General features: G+C 59.2%; 1 protein-coding gene across 1 annotated transcript in view; it reads right to left on the reverse strand.

Moving 5' to 3' along the window:
* Positions 1 to 26,905, reverse strand: part of CROCC2 (ciliary rootlet coiled-coil, rootletin family member 2) — a 27,652-nt gene continuing 747 nt past the window's right edge. Inside the window, exons 2-32 of the mRNA XM_085311202.1 lie at positions 26,359 to 26,522; positions 25,829 to 25,996; positions 24,199 to 24,372; positions 23,963 to 24,046; positions 23,359 to 23,423; positions 22,747 to 22,897; positions 21,815 to 22,074; positions 21,236 to 21,332; positions 20,692 to 20,769; positions 20,307 to 20,506; positions 20,032 to 20,214; positions 19,654 to 19,798; positions 19,096 to 19,242; positions 18,737 to 18,967; positions 18,467 to 18,660; positions 18,083 to 18,210; positions 17,824 to 17,993; positions 17,377 to 17,556; positions 17,002 to 17,136; positions 14,139 to 14,282; positions 12,382 to 12,620; positions 12,078 to 12,237; positions 11,569 to 11,736; positions 10,734 to 11,327; positions 8,426 to 8,546; positions 7,979 to 8,142; positions 6,846 to 7,286; positions 6,624 to 6,773; positions 5,630 to 5,821; positions 792 to 971; positions 1 to 84 (exon numbers count right to left, since the gene is read on the reverse strand). Of these exons, the coding sequence (XP_085167328.1) occupies positions 1 to 84; positions 792 to 971; positions 5,630 to 5,821; positions 6,624 to 6,773; positions 6,846 to 7,286; positions 7,979 to 8,142; positions 8,426 to 8,546; positions 10,734 to 11,327; positions 11,569 to 11,736; positions 12,078 to 12,237; positions 12,382 to 12,620; positions 14,139 to 14,282; positions 17,002 to 17,136; positions 17,377 to 17,556; positions 17,824 to 17,993; positions 18,083 to 18,210; positions 18,467 to 18,660; positions 18,737 to 18,967; positions 19,096 to 19,242; positions 19,654 to 19,798; positions 20,032 to 20,214; positions 20,307 to 20,506; positions 20,692 to 20,769; positions 21,236 to 21,332; positions 21,815 to 22,074; positions 22,747 to 22,897; positions 23,359 to 23,423; positions 23,963 to 24,046; positions 24,199 to 24,372; positions 25,829 to 25,996; positions 26,359 to 26,522 (5,591 nt within the window). The remainder of the gene's footprint in view (positions 85 to 791; positions 972 to 5,629; positions 5,822 to 6,623; positions 6,774 to 6,845; positions 7,287 to 7,978; positions 8,143 to 8,425; positions 8,547 to 10,733; positions 11,328 to 11,568; positions 11,737 to 12,077; positions 12,238 to 12,381; positions 12,621 to 14,138; positions 14,283 to 17,001; positions 17,137 to 17,376; positions 17,557 to 17,823; positions 17,994 to 18,082; positions 18,211 to 18,466; positions 18,661 to 18,736; positions 18,968 to 19,095; positions 19,243 to 19,653; positions 19,799 to 20,031; positions 20,215 to 20,306; positions 20,507 to 20,691; positions 20,770 to 21,235; positions 21,333 to 21,814; positions 22,075 to 22,746; positions 22,898 to 23,358; positions 23,424 to 23,962; positions 24,047 to 24,198; positions 24,373 to 25,828; positions 25,997 to 26,358; positions 26,523 to 26,905) is intronic.

The raw sequence follows: 26,905 nt of genomic DNA on the forward strand, positions 1-26,905 counted from the left end.
TCATTTCTCTGTCCGGAGCTGCTGAGAGGTGGATGACTCTTTCTTCTTCTTGTCTTGGTCCAGCTGATCTTCGAGAAGGTTGACCTAGGGATTACCAGTGGTTCCTGAGAGGTGGTGGCACAGATGGCCTGGTACTCCTGCCTCCACTGAACTGGTTGGGCTGACTGCATTGCAACAGGGCTCCCCTCACGTGCTGCAGTGCTTCTTTTGGGAGCTGGGGCTGAGCCTTGCAGAACTGAGCCAGCAAGCCTAGTTCCTCCTGGCAGCCACTTGGAGCCTGTCCTGGCTTGAACTCCTCTTGTGGGTGACCAGAGCTGTGCTCTGAAGGCCCTACAGAGGCCTTCGGGGATGTCAATAGCTTTAGGAAATACCTTGACTGATGCATCTGCACCCATCTTCTGCTCAGGTGTTCCCAACAAGTGCACCCACACCCTGCAGCAGGAGTAGGGTACATGGGGCTACTGCCTCTCTATATAGCGGAGCAAACTGAAGTACAGTGTGAGTTTGCCCAGGGGTCCTTCACAGGTAGCAGGACTCAAGCCATTTAGGTCCTTGGCTAGAGGTGCAGGACTTGTTCCTGCCACATGTGGTGCAGGGATGCCGTGGGGCTAGCATTGCTCTGCCCTGCTGCTTTGTACCCTCTGGGAGCGAGCAGCCTGGGACAAAGCCATGGGGCTCAGAAACACTCTGAGGGCAGAGTGGCACCATCTGGAGGGCTTGCCCCCTGTGCCTTGGCCTAATGCAGGACACCCGCACGGCACCCGTTCTCCCTGGCAGTGCCAGGGCCCTACCTGCTCCTCCAAACCCCCAACATGCTGCCCATGGGGGCTCTGCAGCACGTCCTTGGCCTGGAGCTGGGTGCTGCGTGACATCTGGCCCTCCAGTTCCCGGCCTGGGCCATGGTGAGAGGACGGCTCTGGGAGCTGCTGTGGACGGCTCTGTTCCAGAGAGATCTGCTCCGCAATCCGGGCCTGCCAAGAGGAGAGGGGTCAGTCCTGCTGCAGAGAAGGATTGATGCTGGATGCTGCAGGGCAAGGGGAGGCGATAAGCAGGGTCTGGCACATCACCATTCCATGGGGCAATGATTAGCCAGGGGTTGACCTGGTCCCCACATGGGGACACCATCTTCCAATTCTGGGGATCAATATCTCAGCTCTAAGGGGAAGCCAGGACCTGTCCCGGCCCTGCATTTACAGGCTCAAAGCCCTACTAGGTGCCAGTGGCCCCAAGGCTGGAGCTGAGATGTCCAACTCATGGAGACACCATGGCAAGGGACTTGGGGGACAGGATGCTCCAAGACCAGCAGTGACACTGGGCAAACGTTCCATTGCCAAGCAGCGTCCCCAAAAGGCCAGCTCCAAGTGGGCACTGAGCCCATGGGACCTGTGCTGGGCCTGTCCTGGTCGTTTTGTCCCCAGCCAGCCCGTGGCGAAAGATAAGAGCTCTGAAAAAGGCATGGCAGCCCTGTCTCTTTAAAAATCTCCTGGAAGAAAATGTTGAAAGGAAAAGAGAAAAAAGCGAAATCCAAAATAAATAAACGGCCACATCCGGATTTCCCCCCTGAGACACTAATAAAGGGTTTATGAGTTTGATATGAATTACCCTCCCCGGCCATTTACAGCTGATCTTCTGGAACACATTAGTCTCTTCTCCCCTTCCCCCGGCCCGGGGGACGGGCCGCGCAGGAGGCGATGGAGGGGCACCGTACACAAAACTATTTCATGCTCGCTGTGATGCACAACTCCAGCCAGCAACGTTGCTTTTCCACAACAGGAACATCTCATGTTTCCCGTCACCCTCGGCTCTGCCCTTAGAAAATCCATTTGGAGGCATGACAGCCAGGCGCCAAGCAGCGCCAGGCCACCAGCCCACCTCTCTGCCTCGCTGGCTGACCACCTCTTCCACCAGGGCCCCGGCTTGGAGGGAAGATTCAGTTGTTTGCTGGCTAGCTGGAGCAGGAATGTAAAACCTGGTTTCCAGAGCTCCGCTGATCCCCGCGTGGCTCTAGCAGGCCAGAGCTTTTCCGGTAGAGCCTCCTCCCACGTCAGCGGAGACCTGAGGAGCCTGGTGCTCCAAGGTGCAGCGTGTTGCAGGCAACAGGGCCCATCTCATCTAAAGACTTGCTGGTTTGTCCCCTTGTTTGCTCTGTCTTCTACCTTCCTCAGGATGGGTTGTCCCAGATGAGCTCTGAGTAGAGAGGGTGAGCACTGTTCTGCTGACGCTGTTGAAGGAGCGGGGTTGAAGCCAGCTCCTGAAAGAGCCAGCTCATGGTTCTGTTGCTATCCATCCCTGAGCAGTCCTGCGGGCACGTACCAAGTCCCCCATCCTCAGATGGGCCCTACTGTGAGCTCAAACACAAGGGATAGAAATGCCCAAAGGAACCCAAATGCTTCCTCCAGCCAGGCGGCACGGTGGCCACGCTGTGCCCTTTGCGCAGGGGTCCCTTCAGGGCCCAACTCCGCTCTGCGTCGGCCTCTGAGAGCACCCTGTCAAAACACACGTGGGCTGGCCCCATGTGTCAACCCTGCTGCCCTCAGCCACAGCAAGAGCAGGGTTTGGGAAGGGGAAGGCGACCGCGTGGGGAGAGCCTCTGCGGAGCTGTGTTCCCAAATTGCAGGCACACACCGAGGTCCGGCAAGCAGCCTTTCCATCTCACACGGAAAAACATGACAATGGCCTTACTATGTTGTCTGAATTAAACTCCTCAGGATGCTAAATTGAAAGCAGTAACTGAGTTAGGAAAACAGCTGTTGGCCACAACCAGAAGTGATTTCCTCTGGGTCAAAAGCTGGACCTGATGCAAAGCTGGACTGTTGGGAAGGCTGGGGAGGAGTGTAAGGGGAAAGGGAGTCCTTCCCCGCACCATCTGGACAAGCTCTAGCCATGGCCTCCTGCCCCCTTTCTGAGAGCAAATGCCCCTTTTGTTGGCCTGGGGCTGCCACAGAGCTGTATTCAGAAGATGTGTCCTCTGCTTGGCCTCCAAAATGGGCCTGGGACTCTCCGTGCCGATCCCAGGGTGGGAGGGTGAGTGGGGCCAGGTTTGTGAGGCAGCAAAGCGAGGAGGAGATGCGCCGGGGTGTGGGCCATCACACTGGGGTGGAAATCATTCACCTTCCACCCCAGCAGCCCCAGGCAGAAGCCTCGAAGGCTGTGTGTGATTTGGCCTCCCAGACACTAAGAGATAGTCCTGGACGTCTCTTCTACTTGGGATTGAACAGAACTCAACATCCATGTGGAGGTAAATCCTCACGCAGTACAAGAGCAGGGCTGTGAACCTGCAGCCGGGAAGGGGCTGTGGCTCCTGCAACCCCCCTGCTCCAGATGAACAGCTCAATTCACACAAGGGCTTCTTGTGCCCCTTTCTGGCACCCACGATCAGAAATCAGCAGAGATGTGAGGAACGCCTCTCTCTAAACGAGTCCCAGAAGTGTTCAGGCCTGATTTTTCCTCCTGGAATTTTCACGCGCCAACTCAACTGGGAGGAGGGCACATCCTTCGCTCCCGCAGTCCCTGCTGTGCACACACCGTCACGGCACACGCAGTAGCGTCTCCAGCACGTGAGCACAGGCAGGTTTTTACAAGGCTGGTGGATGCTGTGCTTGCTGAGGCGCTGGCTTGGGGAGGCCTCTCCAATGGGACATTCTCGCACATTGCAAAGCTGCTCTGCAGGAAGGCCGATACTTCCTCCAGGAGTGAGTCTGATGGATGCAGACGTCCTTCGGCTGACCTCGAGCCCATCTCTCATCAACATCACAACGTGTCTTTGCGGCACTGAGGCAAACCAGACTTAAGGCAACTGGATTGGCCCAAATGCTCAGCCAACACCTAGGCAAGGAAAGAGCTGGGAACGCTGGCATGGTCTGCTGTAGCTGCCCAGGGTGAGGCATGGTCTTCAACAGATCTGGGATCTCCCATCAAGCGCAAGCACAGTGAGCCTGGCCTTAGCGGAGGAGACCAGCTATAGAGCCTGGAGCTGGCAGATCCAAGTATCTGTGGTCTGGAGCTGTGTTTGGAGGAAGGCAGAGGCCAACCAGCCCAGAGCAAAGGCTGCAAGGAGGATTTTTAGCCAAGGGCCATGCAGTCACCCTGCCATCTGAGGAGAAGCGGTGGGATGCAAAGGGCCTGTTTGAACCTGATTCTGCCATACAAGAACAGCCACTCTGAGGGAAGTGATGCTGCTTGTCCAGGGTCCCACGTGGCAAACAAGCAGAGGAGCTGGAATTAGGGCCAAAGCAGCTGTAGCCCCTGATCAAAGCTCAGCCGAGACCTTGGCTGTGGGGGCAAACAGAGCTCTGAGCCCTTTGCTGACTCCGGGGCCTGCCAGCAGCTAATCTCCCACTTTGCTGAGTGGGACATTTCTCCCTTTGTGCCAGTTCTCATGAGGCTGCTGCTGCTCACAGCCCATGGGGACGCACAGCAAATTAACTGCCCCCAAGCGCAGCAGAGAAAAGCAAGCCAACCCTGTAAAATCATCGGGAAAGAAAACAAAGCACAGCCTCCCCACATCCCCCCGACAAGGCTCCACGCATTCGGGGGAGTGCAAGAAAGGACCAGGGGACCTATTAAATATCCAGAAACTTTTATATACCAGTGTTTTTGGGTGGAGGGTCCAGCAGGTCAGCGCAAAACTGCTCGTATTAAATTCAGAAGAGGGCTCAAGCACATGGTTTGGATTTTGCTCTCCCCCTTCGCTACAGCTAATTAGGCCAAGTCCAGAGAGTGTCCCTGCTGATCCCTAACATATGTGTGACACGAATGATTCCTTCCAACGGGAATCGGCTCCTGGGAGCGGATTATTAGCTCTGTCTCTAGGCAGGAAAGGAAATCAGGTAGCCGAGGGACGTGTGTGTATGCGCGTACGCGCGCGTGTGTGTATGTTTGTGGGAGCTGAGGAAGAGATTATGTTTTAATGAAGAGTTTTGAACTCATTATCTGGCCTGCATTCAAAGAATGCAAGAACACTAATCATGCACATAAATGCGTGTGGTGGGAAGTGACTGGAGAGTGGCCAAGAATACAGAGGTTACTGTAACACACATCGCGCGCTCCCTCTCCCACTCCCCAAGCGCTGCCTGAGCTCTCGGGTTTGCGTGGTTCTGGCCGCTCGGTTTTACGGGACTGTGGGAACGCGCGGAGCCTGCTTCCCCTCTCGCACACCCCTCGCCTTTCCCTGCCGCCACCAGAGCCGTGCTGAGACAGCTCTCACGCGCCGGGGAGAGCGGGCCCAATCCTGTGCCCGGCCTCAGCCCCGAGCTGTGGCTTGGGGCCAGCAGGCAGGGACAGCTTTCCGGCGCAAAGACCCTCTGCAGGGTGCTAAGTGCTGTATGGATACGGAGAGAGCAGACCACGGAGCAAAGGTGCGGCCAGCACCTGGCAGTGCAGTACCGCAGGGCTTTCGGAGAGCGGAAAACACTCTGAAGCCTGCGCTGCCAAGCAGGATGCTCTGCATCAGCTTGGGGACACGAGCTCTGCCCCGAGCAGCCCTGACTTTAGAAACCTCTGGCGATGGAAACTCCATGATCTGCCTCCTTACTTCCCCGCACGCCAAGAGCCCAGCCGCAGTGCGGGCGCAGGGGGCATCTCATCACACGCCGGGCCCTGGGTGCAGCTTTTCCTGCCTGCGCAGTACCTTGGCGAGGGTCTTTTTCAGGGAAGAGCCGTCCTTCTCCGGGCGAAAGGCCGAGCGCTTGCTCTCCTCTTCCAGGAGGCTGAGGGTGCGCTGCAGGGCGCTCAGCCTCTCCTGGAGCGCGCCGCTCTCGCCCCGCGCGCTCCGCGCAGCCGCCACGGCCTCCTGCTTGCTCTGCTGCTGACGGCGGATGACCTGCAGCGCACAGGGATGAGCACAGAAAAACGTCCGGACCCAGTGCTTTGCTCGGGGGGCAGTTGGACGTGGCATTACCAAGATGTAGGACCAGGAGCCATAGTGGTGCTGATTGCTGGTGACTGATTACACCCGGGCAAACTGGGCCCTTCCTCTCGAACAGTAACCCCCCGTGCCTCCTCTTCCTTCTGACAGCCTTCTGTCTTCTAATAAACACGTACAACCTAACCCTCCATTTCTAAAACGCTGACACATCTAGGGTGAAACCCAGCCACTCCTCTAGCAGCCTGTGGCTTGGCTAAGCAAGAGGAAAAGTGGATGCGGGAGCGTTTTGATGGAGGCCAGTCCGATTCTCCAGGACACCACTCCTGCACCCAGGAGCTTATGGCGCTCTCCCGTGGAGGGCTTTGCCCACTGCCTTCTACTCCAATTTGCCCTTCTTATTCCCTGTTTTGGACTCTCTCTTTCCTTGACATGAACCCAGTCCCTTTCTATTCTACAGTCCATCTGGAGCTGCTTCTCCCCCAATCAAACTCTGGCCTTCAAGTCTTCTGCTGCAGTAGCTAAAGATCAAGACAGACGCCCCAGAGTGCTTGGAGCATACGAACTCCCCACGCTGAGACAGGCAGGTCAAGAAAAGGTGCCGGATTTATTGTCTCTGCTTTGCAGCAGTGAAAACAAGGCAACTCCTTTGGCACCTGATTCCCACCAACCTCTGGATATTGCCCCTGCAGGAAGGGAGCTTACGAGGCATGTCTCCAGGCAGACAGGAGGCTTCTTCCATCCCACAGTGCCCCCTCACCTCCTGCAGATGCTCCAGCTGGGCCTCCAGGTGCCTGCAGCGTGGCTCCAGCTGGGCCAGCCGGCCCTGCAGCATGTGCACTGTGTCCGTCAGGCTGTGGTTCTGCCTCTTGCAGTCCGCCAGCGCCTGCCGCATGGAGTCCAGCCGCTTCTGGGGAGACAAGCGCCCTGCTCAGGCCAGGCAGCCAAAATCTCCCTGGGCCACAGCCTGGGCTCTCCTCACCTGCAGCCCTCGGCGGTCCTGCTCAGCAGCTGTCAGCGCCTTCTGCAGCTGGGAGACGCTGTCTTGCATGGCGGAAGACCCTGCAGCAGCCTCGCTCAGCGCCTGCACCAGGCTCTGCACCTTCTCCTTGAGGTGGCTCTCGACACCCTCCGTGTGGACCAGCGAGAGGCCCAGGCGGCCCAGCTCCTGCTGCAGGGCACCCACTCGGGCCTCGCTGTGGGCCAGCTGCCGGCGGAGGAGCACTGCCTGTTCCTGCAGCGCCTGGACTTCAGCGTCGCGGTCGGCCAGGCCCAGCCGGGCACGCTGCAGCTCTCCAGCGGTCGAGCGCTGGCTCAGCTCCAGCCTGCCAGCCCGGCTCTCCGTGGCCTCCAGGACTTCCTCCAGCCTTCGCTTGTCACTCTCCAGCATGGTCTCCTTGGCCTGCAGCTTGCTCACCTCATCCTGGGGGGGCCCCAACAGTGCCTTGCACCAGCCCAGCTCACACCCGCGTGCCCACCACACGCCTCCACCATCAGCAGTTCAGACACTGCACGCCAGCGCTGCCTCCCTCCCAGCTGTGCCACAGTCACCCTCGCCATGGCAGCCCGGCCCATGCCCATGCTGCAGCAGGCTGCCTGCTGGTGGCCCTGCTCTGTGGAGCATGTGAGGAGCTGTGTGTCCTGCTCCGTCCCAGAGGAGTTGCCGCTTACCTTCGTGCTTGTGGCATCCTCTGGCAGCGTGAAGGAAAGAAAAGGGACTGCTCTGAGCACATGCAGCACGCACACGACATGCATGGGATGCATGATGGGGACAGGTGGCAGCCCAGGGGCCTTTACACGGAGCTCGGCAACACTTGCCCTGGGAGGAACTGATCCCAGTCCAGCTGGGCAGAGCCCAGGAGCCAGGGGGAGGAACGGGGCAAAAAAATCCTGCTCGCAGCCTCTGGCTTGGCAGCTTTAGAGCAAAGGCTGCCGTGTGCTGTCTCTTGCTGCCCTTAAGAAACAGGATGGGAGGCATCTGTGGGCTGTTTAGACCTCTGTTGCTCACAGCCACCCTATAAAATGGGCTTCAGCTTGTCCTCTGCCCATTAGGCAGCACCGTGTCTCCCACCGTGCTGCTCACTGGGTGCCTATCTCACCATGGCTGCTGCTCACCTCCAGCTTGCGGTTCTTGTCCCGGCAGGCCTGCAAGCTGTGCTCCAGCGCAGCCATACGCTCTGCGGAGCTCTGGCTTTCCCTCTCGCCTCTCCGAATGGCTTCGTCCTGCAGGCGCAGAGCCAGCTGCATGCTGCTCAGGCGCCCAGCAGCACCACGCTTGCCTGCGGGGAGCCAGGGAGAGGCCTGAGTCGGCAGAGATGCTTTCGAGAGGGACCATGGCTGTCCCTGGAGAGTGTCCCCATGGGATCACCATGGTCTAGACCTCTCCACCCTCTATACAGAGTGGCTTGTGAGCATGGAGCTCCTCCCTGACCCCAGCACCAAGGGCTTCTGCCCAATCTTCGTGCCTCATTGCCTGCTCCCACTGCTGGTGGCAACCTGCCAGGCAGGGACTACCTATGCCCAGCAGTTGTGGGGAAGAGGAGGGAGAAGAGAAAGACTGACCTTCCTCGGAATCAGCCAGCGACTTCTGCAGCTGCAGGATGCGCACGTGGGTCTGCTCCTGGGCCTGCTCTGTGTCACTCAGCTGCCGGCTCAGGTTCATCACCTGAATCCTCAAATCATCCTGGTGGGAAGGAAATAGCTTCAGGCTCCAAGCAGAGAACGGGTTAGCCCCCAAAGCAGTGGTGGAAGGGGAGTGCGGGCTCTCAAAGCAGCTCAGAGACCTCCAGCAGAGTGAGGTTCTGTGGTGTCTCCATGCCGGAGCACAACACCTCAGGCTTGGCTCGTGAGCACAGACCTTACACAGTGGCTTCACCTCCCCAGTAGTCTGAATTGCTTAACGCTGGCTTCACGGCACTGCCCGTTCCCCGTGGCACCCACTTGACCTGGGGTCTGAGTGCAGGCATGTTCCACTGCCACAGAGGAGAGGCCACCAAGGTGTTGTGGATATACCGAGCACTGCCTAATCCTGCCGGAGAGCTCCCCACACCATCCCACAGCATCTGGAGCTCATGTGCCAGCACACACCTCCACCTTGCCATTCAACACACCTTGCCTGGCCCCATCACACAACTCAACATGCTTGTGCACGCCTCTGACTGCAGACATGCATCAAGACTTGCACTGGGAGAAAATGGGGGGCTCAGTGCCACAGCGTTGTCAGGCAATGCTTGGCCCAAGGCACTGCTGGAGTTTCTGGGCTCCTGCAGGTCCTGGTGCAGGACACAAGGCAGAAACAGGGATGTGAGACCTAAACTGGTGCCTAGTGAAGTGTCCCAGCTGACTCTGGGGAGCAGAGGAGCCAGCTGGGAGAGGGCAACTCTCTTCCAGGCTTGAGCCCAAGACAGTGGGAGGCTTCAGCTGGCGCAAGTGAAAGCCTCCCTCGGCTGTGATCCCCAAAACAGCAACCGGGATATTAATTAAGACATCAAACCTCCCACAAACCCAAGTGGCGTCACTTCTCTAAGCGTTAATAGAGAAACGCAATTGAATACAGACGTTCTCCCCAGCACCAGCAAGTCCCTCAGCCTGAAGGGCGGGGGATGACTGAGAACACCTCTAACTTCACAGCATGGAGTCGTAAAGCAATAATTGATTTCCCAATCTGGCTGAAAGTTCTTCGGATGTTCTGGTGCTTTGATTATTTGACAGAGCATGTTTTTTAAATTATTCTTGTGTAAATATTTATGCATTTTTACAAGAACCATGTTTTGAGCAACAGGACATGACAGAGGAAGGGCCAAAGGGGAGTGGGCTGGACGATGGATTGCTCCATCCATGCCTCAAAGGTCAGCTCAGGGTCAGGATGGGGACACGGTGCTGCACCCAGAGCTGGGGGGCCTCAGCAGAGCCCCGGGGTGGCCCAGGCAATGCATTTCAGTGTGGGCTGGGTGCTGACAGCGAGTGTGAATCACCAGTGCTACCCACTGCTGGCACTAACACTGCTGCCCTGCGGTAAAAATTAGGAGTGGGGCAGGCCAAGGTGCTTAAAGGGTGGCAGAGAGGAAGTGGCTGACTCTTTAATGAAAAGAAATGTAGCTTGTTGGTGTGATCCTGCCCCTTCCCGGCTGCTCCCCTGGCTTGTCTCTCCCCAGAGGGTAAAACTTGGCAAACCACAGGACTGGCCGGGGGCCAAACTGCCTGGCTCGGATGCATGTGGAGACAGCCGTTCCTGGAAGGACTAATCCAGGCCCTCATGTGTCCCCATTTGGCCTGGCATCCTGCGCCTGGCTCGCTTTCCTGGCTAGGTCACAGAACTACCTCCCATGGCCACCCCAAGCTGAGAAAGTGGGTGATCCAACTTTCCCCTTGCTTCCCTACTATGTTGCATCCCCTGCTCTCTTGCCAGCAGTGTTCCTCTGCCTTGTGCGCAGCAGCCAAGACACGCAGCTCTGCAGCGGGCTGGGGGAAATGCTGCTCTGGCCCCCTGCTTCCCATCCCAGTGCTCAGCCCTCTTTTTCCCTCCCATGACCAGAGCTAGGCAGGAGAGGGCGGGTGCTGGTAACCTGCTGAGCTCTCCAGGGTAAGAACACATGGAGCAAGAGGTGACAACAGAGGGGCAAGAGAAGGGAGCAGACGACCCAAGGAAGAAAACTGCAGTGTCCGCCAAAGCGCTGGATATTCTGCAACCCACCCCAGGGCTAAAGTCTGTGTCATAAAGTGTGTGGGGGAAGCGTGATCCTCCAGCTCCCCATGGGCCTGCAGCACCCACAGCCGAGGGACGCCTCTCCAGCTGTTGGTGCAGAGCCCATGACGCTGTGGGTAGCAATGGGCTGAAGCAAGGGGAGCCCTGCACTGGACCTGCTCTTACCCTCTCCCGCTGGGTGTCCCGCAGCTCTTGTAGGAAGTCCCTCAAGGCCGCGTGGACATGGTCGGGGTCAATGTCACCCGCCATTGGCGAGCCAAAGGGAGGAGATGGCCCCGGGGTGAGTGCAGAGCTCTCCAGGCCTGTGCATGTGGACAGAGCGATGGGGTCAGCCTCCCGGGAGACTGAGCCCGTGTGCCCGTGTGTGGCTGGGACAGGTTTCGCTCCCCAACAGGGCTGCCGCTGACCTTTTGTTGGGGAGCCTGCCCGGTGCGGAGAGGGGCTCCTCCTGCCCAGCCCCAGCGTCCGGCGCAGGGCCAAGCGCAGCGCTCCCATCTTCGATTCCGCTGCTCTCCTGGAGGCCTCGGCCCTCTCCAGCTCTGCTTCCAGGCCACGCAGGCGTCCCTCGGCCATGCTGAGCTGCAGCTGGAGGCTGTCGCTGGTCCCGTTGGCCTGCTGCAGCTTCAGCTCCAGGCTGTGGAGCTTGTCTTGGAGCTTCTTCTCACGGCTGCGGCTTTCGCTAAGGCTGCCCTGCAGGTCCTTCTCTCGGGCCTTGGCCCCTCTCTCCACCTCTGCCAGCTGCCTCTGCAGGCCCAGGACCTGACGGGGAAACACGCGGAGTGCCTGCACCAGTGTGTGTGTGTGTGTGTGTGAACAAGCCTTGCAGGTGTAGGGAGAGTCTGGGGGGCTTCCCCAGAGCCAGGCACAGTGCAGCACACATGGACAGAGCCCAGAGTGTATAATGGTGCCAGATGGCATGGGTTTTTCCTCTCCTCCCCAAGCTGGACCATGACGTGTCCCCTCCCCAGGAAGACCGGTGACCTCTTCAGGGCATGCCCACCTCTTTGTGTGCACAGCCCTGGCTGCTCTCCAGCTCTGCCACCCTCTGCTTCAGCTCCTGGCCCTCCCTGCAGCTCTGCTGCCGGTGCTGCTCCTCCTGCAGGATCCGGGCCTGCAGCTCAGTGGCCTCTTTGCCCTTCTTGCTGTTCTCGCTCTCCAGAGCCTTCACCTGTGAACAAGGAGGCTCAAGACTCACTGCCCAGCTGGGTTAGATGCTGTGTTAGGCTCTTGGGTGTGACAAGGGGCAGGAATGGGATCAGAGCCCCTCAGCAAGGGTGGTTGGTGATCCTCTCCAGTCTGGCTCTCCCTATTGCCAGGAGCCAGAGCCAGGAAAGCAGCACTGAGTGGAGCTGCGTGCCCCAGGGAGAAGGTATGGTCCTGCCAGCCCCTCTCTGGGCTCAATGAGGACAGAGCAAAGGAGGGCAGAGGGACTGTGGGACTGCAATGTGCTGGCCACTATGTGTGTGCTGGGGACTGCGGGACTTCGACGGGTCTCTGGCTGGCACTTGCCTGCCTGCATAGGTCCTGCAGCTCCCGGCGCGCTTCCAGCCGTGACTTCTCCACCTCCCGCAGGCTGGCCCGAAGCTCGCCTACCTCTCGCTGAGTAGCAGCCCGGGCCTCCTCCAGCACAGCCACCTTCTGCTCCTTCTCCTCCTTGGCTCTCTGGAGGCTGGGGGCAAGAGATGCATTTTCCCAACAGCAAAGGGGCCTGCTGGGGCCCAGTGCCCCATCCTGCCTCTTGCACACCAGTGCCTGGCAGTGCTGGCCAAGCTGGCCGCAAGGCAGGGGTGCCCAACAAGTGTGAGGAGCCCACCTGATCCGTTCACTCTCAGCTCTCATGACAGCAGCTCGCAGCTCCGTGTTGGATTTCTGCAGTGCTTCCTTTTGCCTGCTCTCATCCTCTGCGGTCCGGCGGACATCCGATATCTCCTTGCGCTGGCGCTCCCAGGCCTCTTCCCCTTCCCGCAGCCGGCGGTGCATGTCGGCCAGCTCCTTGCGGGCCCCACTGTGGGCATCCTCGGCCAGGCGCAGCTGTGCCTTCAGCTGCTCAACCTTGGGGAGAGAGACACCATGCCTAACTCCAGGTTTCCGACCTCTGGTCCTTGGCCAAGGCTCCTGCTGCCAGCCTGGAGCCAGGCTCCTCCGCTCAGTGGAGAGGAGAGCGGGGGCGGATGGCTTTGAGGAAGCTTTTTTGTGACAGGGAGGTGCCGGGCCCCGGATCTGCGTGTACACTTGGGGGAAAGCTGGGGAGCGTGTGCCAAGGTGGGGGGCACAGGGTCTGCTCCCATCCCCTCTTGACTGTGTGTGCGCATCCCATCTGGGCAAGCTGGCCGAGCTGGAAGCTCTCTCCCAAGGAGCGGACCAGCCTGGGAAGAGAACTGCATTTCCCGACTCAGTCCTGAACCCCCTGTGTCCCCCCAGGCCTTACGGAGAGAGAAGGGGATGGCACGAGGGGGCTCCCAGGGCCACTGCAGCCCCCTGCGCCCGCCCCTGGAGCGCTGCAGGCCGGGGGGCCGGGCGAGGGATGCGGGCCGGAGCGTCACTGCGGGGACGGCCGGGCAACGTCGGCGCGGGAGCCCTGACATTGCGCAGACTCTCCCCGCCGGCCCGGCGGCTCCAGCCTGCTCCCCAGGCCGGCTGCCGGCTTTGCGGGAAGGGTAGAGCCCCCCTCTCCCCTCCCCCAGCCCCAGATGGGATGCACGAACGGAGCCTCTCGCGCTTTCCGCTGAGCTCAGCAGAAATTCGCCCAGAAGGTCAGTGACCAGAGAAAGGGACGATCCATCATTAAATAAATTGTTTTCATTTCCCAGGATAAAGGGGAGGAAGGGGAGGGGGGGTGGAAGTGGACTGGGACTTTAAAAAAGAGCAAAACGCAGGAAACACCCCCCAAATTCCCTGCCGTTAACAACCTCAGCTCCTTCCTTGCTCCGGCAGCCCTACGCGCTCGCAGGGCTTTTACAGCCAAAGCTCTTAATGTGATTATAATAATTATTTCTTCGCCAGAATTTATTTATTTATTCCCCCCCCAAAAAAAAAAACAGCCCCTTTTGTAATTTCCCTCGGGGGAGCCAAGGCTCTGGCCGAGGCCCCCGGGGCCCAGAGGAAGGAGCAAAGGTGGTGGTGGTGGGGGGGGGATATTTCACTGTTATTTCTCCACTCCATCTGCTAGTCCCGAAATGCTCCCTCGGCACCCGGCCCGGCTCCGGGGCTCTGGGTACCCCTCTCCGAAATCCTACTCTCTCGCTCGTCTGTGTGGTCCCCCCCCACCCCAGCTCCAACCCCGGCGCTGGGCTTTGAAATCTGTTGAAAGGAGACCATTTTTGCCAAAATAAACAGCCTGTCATGTTAAATTACTCTCTCTTCCTCTTTTAAGTCCCCTGATTCTCCTTCTCCCCCCCCACACCGCCCCAACCCGGGGCCCTTTCTGCTCGGGGGCCGCTCTGCTCCGACGCTCGCTCCTGGCTGCCCAGAGCCGCGTGCGAAGGAGCCAGGACGGGGCATCGCCGTCCGCCTCCCGCTGGCCCCCGTGCCCGCTGTCGGGGCCCTCGAGCGGGCGGGCGACGCGCGTACCTCTCGCGCCCCGGCCACCTTCTCCTTCACCAGCTCCCTCGCGCGCTCCTTCAGGCCCTCGGCCTCTCGCCGGTGGGCGGCCACAGCGTCTTCAAACCGGGCTTGCAGGGTCCTCAGCTCCCTAACGACGCCGGCCACCGCGTCCTAAGGGAGGGGGGAGAGCCGGGCTGAGAGGCATCGGGGGGGGGGGGCCTCGCTGCGGTCCCCTCCCGCGCTGCCCCAAACAGGTCGCGCACGCGGCCACCCCGTCCCCTTGCGTCGCTGCCCCCCGCGCGACATGGCCCAGCTCCTCTCTTCTCCCCTGCACTGCGACCCAGGCGTCCACCTCCACCAGGCCCTAGGAAACCAGAGCTCTCGGATGGGAAGTGGAGGAGAAACAGGGCCGGCTCCTGCCGCGGGGGCTGTCCGGGCTCGGTGCACCCCGCGGATGCTCGTGCAGGCCGGATCTTCTTCCTGCCAGGTCGAATGCTGCTTGAGCCGTTCTCTTGTGCCTGAGTTGCCGCTGCGATTTTTCCCCTCACTCGCTTGCCCTTGCCCTTGCTCTTTTTTTTTTCTTTTTTTTTTTTTTTTTTTTTAATGTGAATTTGGATCTTTATTGGGCATTCATCTCCCTTAGGAGCTCTGCAGATAACACATGCCTCGCAGCAAAAAGGGGCTTTTTTTTTTTTTAATTTTTCACTCTCTCCTGTTTCTAACGGAGCTAAAATTCGTAGAACCATAAAACGCAGAGATGGAAAACGACCTATTACCTCATCCAGCCCAGCCCCTCTGCCAGCGCCGAGCCGTTCCCTACAGAACGTCCCGGGTGAGTTGTCTAGACCAAGTACGAACGTCTCCAGCAACAGGGATTCCAGCACTTCCCTGAGAAGATTATTCCATGGTCTAATTGACCTTATTGTTAGGAAATTTTTCCTGATGTCTAGCCTAAAAAGTTCCTATGCTAAGTCGGAGCCTATTGCTTGGTTACCTTTCCCTGCTCTTCCCTAAACACCCTTTACCGTGCTTGGCTGCGCGCTCTTGCCCTGCAGACCTGGCATGGCTCAGGCCAAGGTTTCCATCCCGTGAGCCTGCCCCCAGGGCCAGGTTCATCCCTCCGATGTTTTGCTGCTTCCCTCTACAATGGATCCAGCTTCCTACGGTCTTCCTGACGCACAGTCTCACAACCATGACCTAGGCTGAGCGGATGGGGAAGCGCTCACTGAGGGCTGGTAAAATCAGTTACTTTAGCTCGGAGCAACGAGTTCAGAGCAGTTTGATTAAGATCTCGTTGGGTTTGCTGCTGGGCTGCCCTGTCCATTGGTACCTAGGGAAAAAGATGTTCTTGCTCAGCATGCTTCTGTCCACACGGCTGTCCTCCCTGCCACAAGGCCAAGGGAAGGAAGCTTCCCTCCGGCTGCCCTGGGCTTGCTGCTTCCTGAATCAGGTGGGAAAGAAAGACATTCCCTGGCGACACAAGCTTCTCCATGCATGCTCTGCCCAAGCCTATGCACACAGCACGAGAGTGCAGTGCTGGAGGGTGGCTTCCAGACTGGGGTTGCAAAGTCTGCTCTCTCGGGAGATGCCGGTGTAGCTTGTGCTGTTGTAGCCCAGTCTCTCCTGAGCAGAGCCACTCGCATCCACAAAGAGCTGCCCACAGAGCAATGACGGGAGAAATCCATATCTCAGCCTTTCAGATGCTCAGCATCAGCACAGGGCTGAGGAGCATTCACGCTGGGGCCAATCCAGCCTTTCAAGCCCTGGACATGTGCTAGAGAGTTAGAACTACAGGTCCCACAGAATACTGCCTCCTCTGCTTTCAGCCATCCCTGCTCCCGGCCGGGGCAGGACGAGGGCTGGATGGATTATCAGAAAGATGTGTCCTGGCTGGGATGCGCAGGAGGGGCTGCATTCCTTGGGGTGGAGCCAAATGGAGTCTCTGAACCCTTGTCACCTGCTACCTCCTCTCCAGCTGAGGAGCCGTGGTGAAGCCCAAGCAGAGAGAAGGGCCCTCCTGCCAGCCTGGCATTGCCTCCAAGGGAGGAGGCGGGTGCCTGGGCTTTTATTCTCCCACTCCCTGGCCCATGTCCTCGCCCCTGAGAGGCTAGCTGCTGACAGTTGGACATATGTCATGCCCTACAGCGTGGGTGGCAGCAATGGCAAACAACAAAACAGATGATTTTTGGACTGCTCATGCCCACAGCATCATCTCTCATGGAAGGGTTTTTGCCGGGGATGGCCAGAAGATCAGGCCTGCACAGAGGAAAGCCAGAGTGTGAAACCTCCCTGCTCGCTGCCGTACTATTTGCAGTCTGCACTGAGGTTTGCAAAAGACTGGAGGTGGGGAGGGCTGTCACAGGAATTTTGGGAAGGCGTTTTTTTTATGCAGTTGCATTTGGTTCCCAAAAAACCTTTGATGTCAACGCTTTGCAAACTCGTTCTGGCTGGATTTCCTTACCCTCCACGGACTGTTTGTTTTGTGTTAGGGGGTGTTCTTCCTGTGCACATCCCTCTTTGAACCACTCTCTTGAGTGTTGACCCCCCCTGTATCCCTGCTGCTCCCAGGCATGCATTTCAGATTGGAAAAACAAGCCGAACCGCCCAGCACTTGTGAGGGCTCCCAGTGGGTTTACAAGCAGATTACGGCACATGCTGCAGTGCAAGCACGCCTCCTTCTTTTCTGCATTTCTACCGCAGCCCTACTTGCAACCCCAGTTCCAGCCATCTTTTCATAGGGGACAGTGCCATGGGGATTCACTGAGGGCTATTAGCTTTGACCTTGCCAGTCCTCTCCACTGTAAGCTTCTGTCTAAGAAAGGCAGGTCCTTAAGCCTCTCCTGAAGGGTCCTGAGTCACTTTGGGAATGTGGAGAAGGATCTGGGCTCACCTTGTCCTGCTCCTGGCGAGTAAGAGCTTCCTGCTTCACCTGATCCATCTCTATCCTGGCATTTGCAAGCTCCCTCTGGGCTTCATCCAGCTTCTCCAACACGAAATTCTTCTCTGCCTCTTTCCGGGACAGAGCCTGAAAGCCATGACAAGAGGAGCCTTTGGCCAAATGCCACATGCTGAGGGGGTGGTAGGTAGGAGCAGGCCTCAGTCCCTGCCCCACGGTCAAGCCACTTATGGCTGCTCCCCGTGGTGACCTCTGGCGAGAGTGGAGGTGGCTGCGGGTGTGTTGCACTGCTCTCCCTGACGCATGGACTCCAGGACCCAAACAGGCACAGGCAACAGGGTTCCCGCAGCACAGCGCTGCCCCGCTCACCTGCTGCTTGTCGTTCTCCAGCAGAAGGAGGCTCCTGTCCCGATCCTGCTGCAGGCTCAACATCGCCTCTGCCAGCTCCTCCTTCTCCGCCTTGTACTTGGACACCAGCTCTTCTTTCTCTTGCTGCAAGTGGCGAACGGCCTCTGCCTTTGCTTCTGTCAGGGCCTGGCTCAGGCTCTCCTGGAGCACAGTGGAGCAAGCCGCTAGTGGATGCACACGGCATGGGGCTGCCTGGTGCCCTGCATTCCCCACACGGAGGTATCTGCCCAGCCACAGCACTGAGCAAACCACAGCTCCCCATGGGGAGAAGGTCTGGCAGGCAAAGTACAGGCAGGATCCAGGCCTGGCCGCAGAGCTCTCCACCCCGGGGCTGCCCATTTGCTACGCAGGGCTGGCAGGAGCCACGTGCTGGTCCCGCGCTGCAGGGACAGGGGTAATAGCTCTTACCTTCTCCTCCTGGAGACGTTCCAGCTCTGCCTCGTGGGCCAGCGCCTGGTCCCTGAAGGCTACCTGCCTCTCCTGCTCAGCCTGCATGACCTTCTGCTTCAGCGCCTCAGTCTCGGCCCTCAGTGAGGACTCCCGTCGCACCAGCTCCCCCCGCACCTCCTCCACCTCGGCTGCAGGACACGTGGGTGTCCTGGCTCAGCAATGCTGCTCTGCCACGCCAAGGGGAGGGTGCACAAGGCCTGCGCGGTTTGTGCCCTACCTCGCAGGGTCTGCCTGCACCGCTCACTGCTCTGCTTCTCTGCTTCCAGCTGCTCCTTCTGGACCTCCAGCCGGGCTGCCAGCTCCTGTGCCTCAAACAGGCTGCTTTCCAGGGAGTCCCTCTCAGCCCTGCAACACCGCAGCCTGCTCAGCATGCAGCCCTGCCCAGGATCCTGCCTCCGCACCCCAGATAAGGGCTAACGCTGGCTTTCCTCCGCCACGCCAATGTGACGTGCCCCCAGGTACCCTGACACATCCTGGGAAAGGTGTGAACGGTCTGGGTGGGCAGCGAGGGTGTTGGGGGCTCTTGCCATGGCTTCACACCCCAAGAGGCAGAGCCAGTCCCAGGCAGCCTTCCCACCATGACCCAGGTGGAAGGCAGTACCGTAGAGCCTCTGTCTCCTCCAGCAGGTCTTTTTCCTGCCCCTCCAGTGCTGTCAGCTGTACCATCAGCCTGGACATCTCCTTGGCCAGGTCCTCCTTCTCCTGCACGGCCTGGAGCAGAGCTGCAGCCTGCATTTCTGTCTTCTGGTGGCTTTGTGCTAGCTGCTGTGCCAGAGCTTGCTCCTGGCTGCTCGCCTGCGGGTGGGAGAGGAGAAGCAGAGTGGAAGCTTCTGTCTCAGGGGTCAAGCTGGTGGAGAGAGACCTGCTGTACCTGCAGCAGCTGCTCTTGCAGCTGGGCGTTGTGCCGGTGCATGGCCAGCAGCTCTCCTTCCAGCCGTTCCCAGCGCTCCTCTGCTGCCTGCCAGCTCTGCTCAAGGCCCCGGTGGGCTGCGCTGACTTGGGCCTGCTCCCGCTCCAGCTCTTCCAGCTGCCCCTGTAGGCTGGCACGCTCCTGCTCCAGTTCCTGCTGCTGCTCCGTCAGCAAGCTCTTCTCCTCCTCCAGCTAGAAGCAAGAAAATGGGAAAAGGAACCTGAGGAGATGAAGGACATGGGGAATCCCAGGGGAGAAACATCCCGCATCCTCTGCTGGAGGAGGTGTGCGGGTGTTGAGGCCACGCAGGTGTGCATTACCTGCAGAACGGTGCCATTCAGGCTGACTTTGTCTTGTGCGAGGCCCTCGTTCAAGGCAGCCATTTTGGCCAGCGAGTCTCTCAGCTCTGCTTCCTCCAGCTGCATCTTGTTCAGGGCCAGCTCCAGCTTGGCACAGGTGGCCTCAGCCTGCAGGAAGGGGAAGAGCACAGCTTTGTCATCCAGAAGAGCTGTGGACCCCCCTTACAGTCACAGCACATGGCACAGCAGTCAAGTTAGAGAGGCTGGGGCCTTCTGGAGGCAAAGCCAAGCGCGAGGCAGTCCTGTGCCTCACAGACCTGGACTAGCTGGCACAGCTTTAATGCCTTGCCATGTGCTGGCGATGTACTGCTTTCAGACACAGTGTGTTTCCTACAAAATGCTCTACAACAGCTAACACCTCGCATCTACAGCATCTGAGATAAGTGATGCTTGAACAGACATTTTTGGAGAGAGGAGGATTTGGGGGTCAGCACGTGGGAGCAGTGGCCAAGCTAGGAACAGATGGACTCTTCCTCAGCTGTCCACTCAAGGCTCCTGGGATGCACTTCTCCATCTCACCTTCTTCAGCGCACCGCTCAGGCTATCCTTCTCGCCCTCCAGCACCTCCCTGACTAGTGTGGCCTGGCTGAGTGACTCCTTCACCCCCAGCAGTTCCTTCTTCAGGGCTGAGGCCTTCTCCTCCAGTTGTTCCAGGGATTGCTGCCTGGTGGAGGAGGTAAAACACAAATGGCAGAGCACAGCCCTCGCCATGAGGCCTGTCCCTAGCAGCACCGCTGGCTTGAGGAAAGGTGAGTTGTCAGCTGGCACCCACGTGAGAACTGGCCTCCCCCTCACTGGGAACAGGGCCCTCGGGGTGGGCTGCCTGCTGTGGCCCTGTGCCCATGGGTGGGTGCTGACTTGCTGGTGGCTGCAGCCAAGTGGCCAGGCTGAACTCACCCTCGCTCCAGCTCTTTCCGGCTCCTCTCCCACTCGCTGGCCAGCTTCTCTTTCTGCTCCTCCAGGAGGGCTCCGTGTCTGTGCAGTTCCATGTTGGCAGCTGTCAGCCTGGCCACTTCCCGACGGCAGGAGTCCACCTCCTCATTCAGGCTGCCCACCCTTGCCTCCATGGCCTGCTTCTCCCTGGGGAGACGAGGCCAGGCGCCGGGCTGAGCTCTGCAGTCCCTTCATGGGCTCCCCCAGGGCACATGACTGCTCTGCTCCCCAGCACTCACTGGCTGAAGATCTCCGCAGAGGCCTTGCAGCGCTGCAGGTCCTGCTTGCATTCCTCTAGGGCCTCTGCCAGTTCCTCCCGGCCTCGCCGCTGCTCCTGTGCCCGCCGCTCAGCCTCCTGCATGTCCCGCTGGCACTCGCATGCCTGCTTCCGTGCTGCCCGCAGCGCGTCCTGGGCTGACTCCAGCTGCGAGCGCAGCTCCTGCCCACACACACAGAGAGAGAGAGGATCCAGCTGGATGTGCCCCCCCACGCCAGGGCTGCCACGGCAAGTGGAGCAAAACCTCCACGTTGGGGCTCTGTCCCCAACAGATCTTGTCCCCACTGCCACCACACTGGCTCCATCAGCCCAGGCTGGAGCTCCCTTCTCCCTGCATGTTCCCTCACCTGCTCAAGCTGTTGCTGCTGATGGAGTGCTGCCTGCAGGACTGCCTCGGGCTCCCATGTTGGTGAGACCTGGCGGTGCTGCGGGGAGCCGGAGCACAGTGGGGAGAGCCGTCTGCTAGGTCCCTCTTCTGCCACCCTTTCCCTGCCGTCCTGTGAGAGGGACCATGGAAAGAGAAGGCAAAGCCATGAGTCTCAGCCTGGCCCCGTTGGGAAGTTTCACTGAAGAGGAGCTGTGAGACACCCTGAGGCCTGGAGACAGGCTAAAGAACCAGCCCAAATCGCTTAAGCATGAGTGGGGGACCTGAACTCAAAACATCCCAGGCCCTACAGCACAGCAGAGAGTGGGAGCCAGACCTGCACCTGAGCAGAGCCACTCGCTGCCCACAGCAATGGTTCGCTCTCGCCTTCCTTTGCCTCCCTTATGGTAGCAGCTTTCTGTGTTGAAAGATAAAGACGGTCTCAGTGGTCAGTGCCAGGGCTGGGCAGAGGGAGTGGGTGCACGTGGAATGGGCCAGTAGGACAAAGAGGGCGCAGGCGGGCACACCAGCTTCTGGATGTCCAGTTTGAGGCAGGCGATGGACTCATCCTTCTCCATGTTTTGCTCTTTCAGCTTCTCCGCTAGCAGGCTCAGCTCTTTTATCCTGAAAGAGAGGGGACTCCCTGAATGCTAGATGCAGAGGCCGGGCAGATGGGATCGCACACGCCCCTGCCGCAGAGGCGACAACCTCTGTGCAGAGGGATGGAGCTGGATGGGTCGATGGGCCAGGCATGGTGTATGAGGACATTGCACTGCAGGAAAATGAATCACCCACTGCTGGCAGCTCCTGTAAACAGCCATCTCCTGAGTAATGAAAGGCAATTTGCAGGGTCGCTGTTTTGCCATTTCCGGGAAGAACGTGTATGGAGGTGTCAGCAGCTCTAAGGGGCCTGTTGCGGAGACGCTGACCCATAGAGAAACGTGCTGCCCATAACACACTCCCAGTTCCCCACACATTGGACAGCAGTGAGTCAGGACTTTCACTGCCAAAGACCTAGGCCTGTTGTCTGACTCTGTCCTAGTACCTGCTGCTCAGATCCTCCAAAGAACCCACATGGCGAGAGACCATAGCCAGTGCCCTTTTACCTGGAGTTCAGCTCCACTTTCTCTCCATCCCAGTGGCTCTGGAGCTGTATCATCTCCCGGACCTTGTCCCGGAGCTGCTGCTCCAAGCGTGCCACGTGCAGGGTCTGTTTCTCCAGGGAGCAGGCGGTGTGGCTCTGGGACAAGCGGAGGTTGGAGTCCAGGTTAAGGCAGGCTGTGTGGAGGCGCCGTGCTGTCCTCACCATGTCTATCCTTGCTTCAGCCAGGCCTCTGGTGATGGGAGACAACATCCTCTTGGGTTTCTGCAGCGCTGGCGCAACATCATCAGCTTGTCCAGCTGCACAGGGCTCTGCACCCCTGCTCTGCTCCAGCTCCCCTGCAACTGGCTGTGACTTCCTCAGCCCTGTCTGTGTTCCTCACCCTGAGGAGGTGTGGGACAGAGAGGTCCCTCTTTGGGTCAGGGTAGGACACATGCTCTGACATTGGACTTGGGGTCTGTTTGTCCTGCCTGGCACCCACAGGCCCTTCTTCCTACCTTCCCCAGACTCCATGTGTCAAGGCCATCCTGCCTCAGCAGGGCACCCATGCAGCTGTCTTCCCTGGAGGGGTGGTTTGCAGCACCCACCTCTCTGTGACAGCGCGGAGGTCCATGAAGCGCCCACGCAGTGAGGCTGCCTGGTGCCAGAGAAGGAGGGTCTCACCACGCTCGCTCCTCCAAGGGGTGCCAGAGCTCTGACAGGGATGGGAGCAGGATGCGAGGGTCAAGTTGCAAGGTGAGTTAGCACCATGCCAAGAGAGGGCACGGCTCCTCAGCTGCCCTCTGCACCAGTTGCCAATCTGCCCACCAGGCACTATTCTGTCTCTCCCTGTCCGATAACCATCTTTGTATCGCTTTGCAGACCCACGAGGTCCCTGTGATTCAGGAAGGGGCTGCTTCAGCCCAGGTTAGAGAATGAGCCAGGGCAGAGCCTCACCTCCCTTTTGTGGTACCGCTCCAGCTCGCCTCTCAAGTGGTGGACATCCACCGTGGCCTTCTCCAGTTCCCCCGCCAGGCGCTGGTTGGAAGATTTTATCTGTTCCAGCTGCTCCCGCAGGAGAGAGTTCATCTGTGACAAACCGGCACTCCTAGGGCACAGACCAGCCCCACCAGCATGTGAATGGCAAGGGTCTGAGCTCTGTGCTCAGCCATGGTCTGCCACCCTGGGAGAGAAACCCTGGTGGTCTTCAGAATTTGTCCTATTTCTGCCTCTTGATGGCTGGCTGTAGGGGGTCCCTGTTGCAGGGCAACACTTGCATGTGGGTGTCACATGCAGCTCTCAGGGACACAAGCCAGCTTGTCTTCCCCATGTGAGGGTGAGAAAAAGCTGAGCATGCAGCCCTGAAGGGGGGTGAGGACAGCATGGAGGAACAGACAGTCTACCCGGGTGGGACTGGAAACTGGAGACATATACACCTAGCTGGGGATACAGAGCTTGGGTAAGGAGATGTAGAACCTGTGGCCCATCTACTGGGGGTTCACCGGCCTCTGGCATCCCTATCTACCAGGCTGTGAGGAGCCCCGTGCCTGTGGTCTGGGCCCCACTCACCTCTGCTTCTCATCCTCCAGGTGCATGAGGGTGCTCTCCAGGTTGGAGCTGCGGCCTTGGTCCCGCTCCGAAAGCACCCTGGGCTCCCTGGACTCTAGCTGGCAGGAGAAGGCATGAGAAGAAAAAGGAGGCAGTAAGGGACAGACCCCTGCCCCAAGGGTATCTTCTCAGGCAGGCTGGACTGAGGGAGGCAAGGAGAGGAACTGGAAACCACTCCAGAAAATCAAAAAAAAAAGTCTTGCCTGGGCTATATAAAAAAGCCACAAACAGCCTCAGCCATATTAAGGCTGGGCAAACCCTGAGGACTCAGTCCTGAGCCCCATGACCCTCTCTCCCCTCCCAGAAGCATTCCCAGGATCTCAGACAGCCTGTGCCCATGCTCTGCTGTGATTTCCTTCCCATACTGATCCCTGGAAGAAGACTTCCCACTACTGTGGATCCTCTCTCATTCCCTCTCCTGCTCTGACCAGGGGGCAGGAACAGTTTGCAGGGGAGCCTGGGCATTTATCCAACCGTCCTGGCCTGCTCGGAGAGCTGGGATCAGGGCTTAGCATGCCTTGTGCCTTGCTCTGCCCCCCTGCCTGGGCAGCCCTTCTGTACTGACCAGCTCTTCCTGAGGCTCCGACTCTGAGGTTTTCTCTAGAAGCTGCTGCTCCAGCTCCCCACATCTCCTCTTGTACTGCAAAACCTTGGCCAAAATGGATAGGTAGGAAAGGAGTACAAGGAAAAAAGCAAGTGGAGAGGAGAAGGAAGTAGGGGAGAGAGTAGGCATTGGCTCCACTACTCCCCCAGCCTACAACTAAGGCTGTGTTTGTGGTGCCATAATGGTTGTGTCCATACCTTGTTCTGGAGCCGCTGGACAAGCTGAGCCTGGCGCTGCTGGCCATCCTGGTAAGCCTGGAGCTTGCGTTTGTAGGCCTTCTTGTCACCCTCGAAGCGTTGCCTCAGCTCCTGCAGCGCCAGGCTGCCTTGTCCCTCGCGCCGGGCCGCCTCTGCTCGCAACGCCTTCTCCAGCTGCCCATGTGGAGATGGCCAGAGCTCAGGGTGCGCACAGGCAGGTACCCTGCCAACGGGCATGGGGGGCCTCTACCACTGCCCCTGAGACATGACCAGCCTCTTCCTGCGCTCAGTCACGATGGAAGAGCCGGGGAGCGGTGCGGCTGGCGAGATGAGCGAGGTGCCTGGGACATGGCACCATTCCCGGGCAGTTGAGCCACCTGAGGTTCCCTCTGAGGGAACGGTGCCTCCCTTTCCCGGCATGCAAGAGTAATTCTGGGAGATACCGGAGGGCTGAGGGCATGTCAAAAGACGCAGTCACCAAGCTGGGAAGGCAGTCTGGAAATGGAGGGGAGCGTCTGCCCTGCTGAGGAGCCCTCGTTGTGATAGGAGCTGTACAAACCCAAACAGGCAGGGCAGCCCTGAGGTTCAGGCCTGTCTGAGGAAGCTCTCAGGCCTGGAAAGGTGAACAAGACCCTTCATAGTCAGAGCACAGCCACAAAAGACAGGCTGGAGGGGCAGCACCAGGGTGAAAAGCAGCACACACATTAAATACTCCTGGCTCCTGGTAGGAGGAGGGTGGTGGAGCAGGGCCTGCGGTCTGTTCAGGTTCCCAGATAGTTTGGGGATGTGTGCTCCAGCAAGGAGCAGGTACAGAGAACAGGCCCCAGCCCAGTCAGATCCATTGGTGAGGACAAGCTCTGCTCTACTGGACCCTGCTATAGACTTCGGTGGCAGCTGCCTGTGCCCATTTCCTCAGCCATGGAGGTGATGCCTGTGTGTTGAGCTCCTACTGAGGGGTGTATGGTCGCATGTGACCTTGCCAAGGCCTTTCCCACAATGTTTTATGAAAACTAGAGATGTCCCCTCTAAGACCACCTGTGTGTGATACCCAGCTAGGGCATTTGGAGCTGACACGAAAAGGTCTGTGGCGCTGGAGGAGATAGCAGTGTGTGAGCTAGCTGCAGTGCAGAGGCCAGAGTATGTTTGGGTTGCCCCTTAGCAAGGACAGAGCTCTGGGGGCATGTCACTTGTGTTTGGCATAGCTGCTGTGGCATGGGGATAAAGGCAGAGAGGCCCTAGCCAGCGCTGTGTGGGGCAGGTGGTTGTGAGGTAAGGGGTGTCTGCTATCCTAGAACCCCTTGGGGTCGTTTGGTTTCACTGGAAATGCAGCTCTTCCCCAGTTTCCCACTGAGGATGAAAAGCCCAGCTCCAGACAAGGCCTGGTAATGCCCACAGGTCCTCCAGCCACAACTACCTGCTGTTCCCACCACCCTCTCCTCTCTTCAAGATGCTGCCAACAGGAACGTGGAGCTGGGACTGTCCTTGCTAGGACTGGAAAGCCAAACACATGTATTTCTACACCCAGTGCTCCCTCTGTGCCTGCTCCAGCAGGATGGCACTGATCCACAGCCCCACGTGTCTCTGAGATGGTCCAAGTACCACTCCTTGACCACTAGGCCCCCGCACTTACCCGCTCGCTGATGGCCTGGTGCTTACTGGCCATCTCGTCCCTCTCTGCACGGGTGTGCGCCAGCAGGTCCTCCAGGCGCGACAGCTCCTTCTGCAGCAGCCGGTTCTCCTCTTGCATGTTGGCTGCAGAAGGTGTTTCCCACATCGCTGAGGAGGGAGGGAAAGGGAGCTGGAAGGCTACTCCAGCTCCCAGGGTGCACGCAGAGAGAGCTTCAGCAGGAGAACTGGCATCCTGGGAAGGCAGCGTAGATTTTCCCTGGGGTAAGGGCCTTTCCTGGCCTCTGCACACACACCACTGTGAAAGAGGTGGCCCAGGAGACAGTGGGACTCTGTCTCCTACACAGCCAGCGAGGCTCTGAGCTGATCTGCCAGGTGTCAGCCATGTAAGTGATGCTCAGCAGCACGCGAGAAGGGAGATGTACACCGGGTAGGGGGGAGGAGGGTGGAGAAGATACCCCAGGATAAGCCACCTGTAAGGTGTCCCCCAGCTGGATGCCTGCCCGAAACTCCTCCTGGGCCCGTACCGGGGACAGCCTCCTCGGCCAGGCTCTCCGCGAGGATCTGGCGAATCCTCGCAGGGACGGGCGTGGGGGCAGCGCGGTCTCCCTCTCCCCGCACCAGCAGCGCCTTGTCGTCCTTGCTGGCTGCGGGGCTCAGCACTGTGTCTTCCAGCTTCTGCAAGAGCAAAGCTCTGGCTGACGGGAACCCCGGGCCTCGCGTCACCGCGAGGCGGCTACACCGCCACTCAGGATTTTTCAGCCAAGTGTTGCAGGGTCTGAATGTGCTGGTTTGTCACAGCCGAATCTTTGCCGCGACTGTTGGCCTGGGCACGAAAAAGGGCTGGAGCCGAGCAAACGTGTCACTGGAGGAACCAGAGCAGAGCCATTTCCCCCCTGAAGGAACCTCCTGGGCCGAGCGCAGCCCCTCGGCATCCCGCTGGGAGCCCGACAGCGGTCGCGGGGAAGGAGGGGACGCGGACGCCCCGCGGGGCTGGCGCAGCGCTTTGGGGCACAGCTCTGCCCGCCGCCACCTCCCCGGTTCCGGCCCGGAGGAGCCGCCCGCTCGGAGGGGCCCAGCG

Source organism: Rhea americana, unplaced genomic scaffold (genome assembly GCF_003343005.1).
Source record: "Rhea americana isolate MKP2758 unplaced genomic scaffold, rheAme1 scaffold_334, whole genome shotgun sequence".
Classification (NCBI taxonomy): Eukaryota; Metazoa; Chordata; class Aves; order Rheiformes; family Rheidae; genus Rhea; species Rhea americana.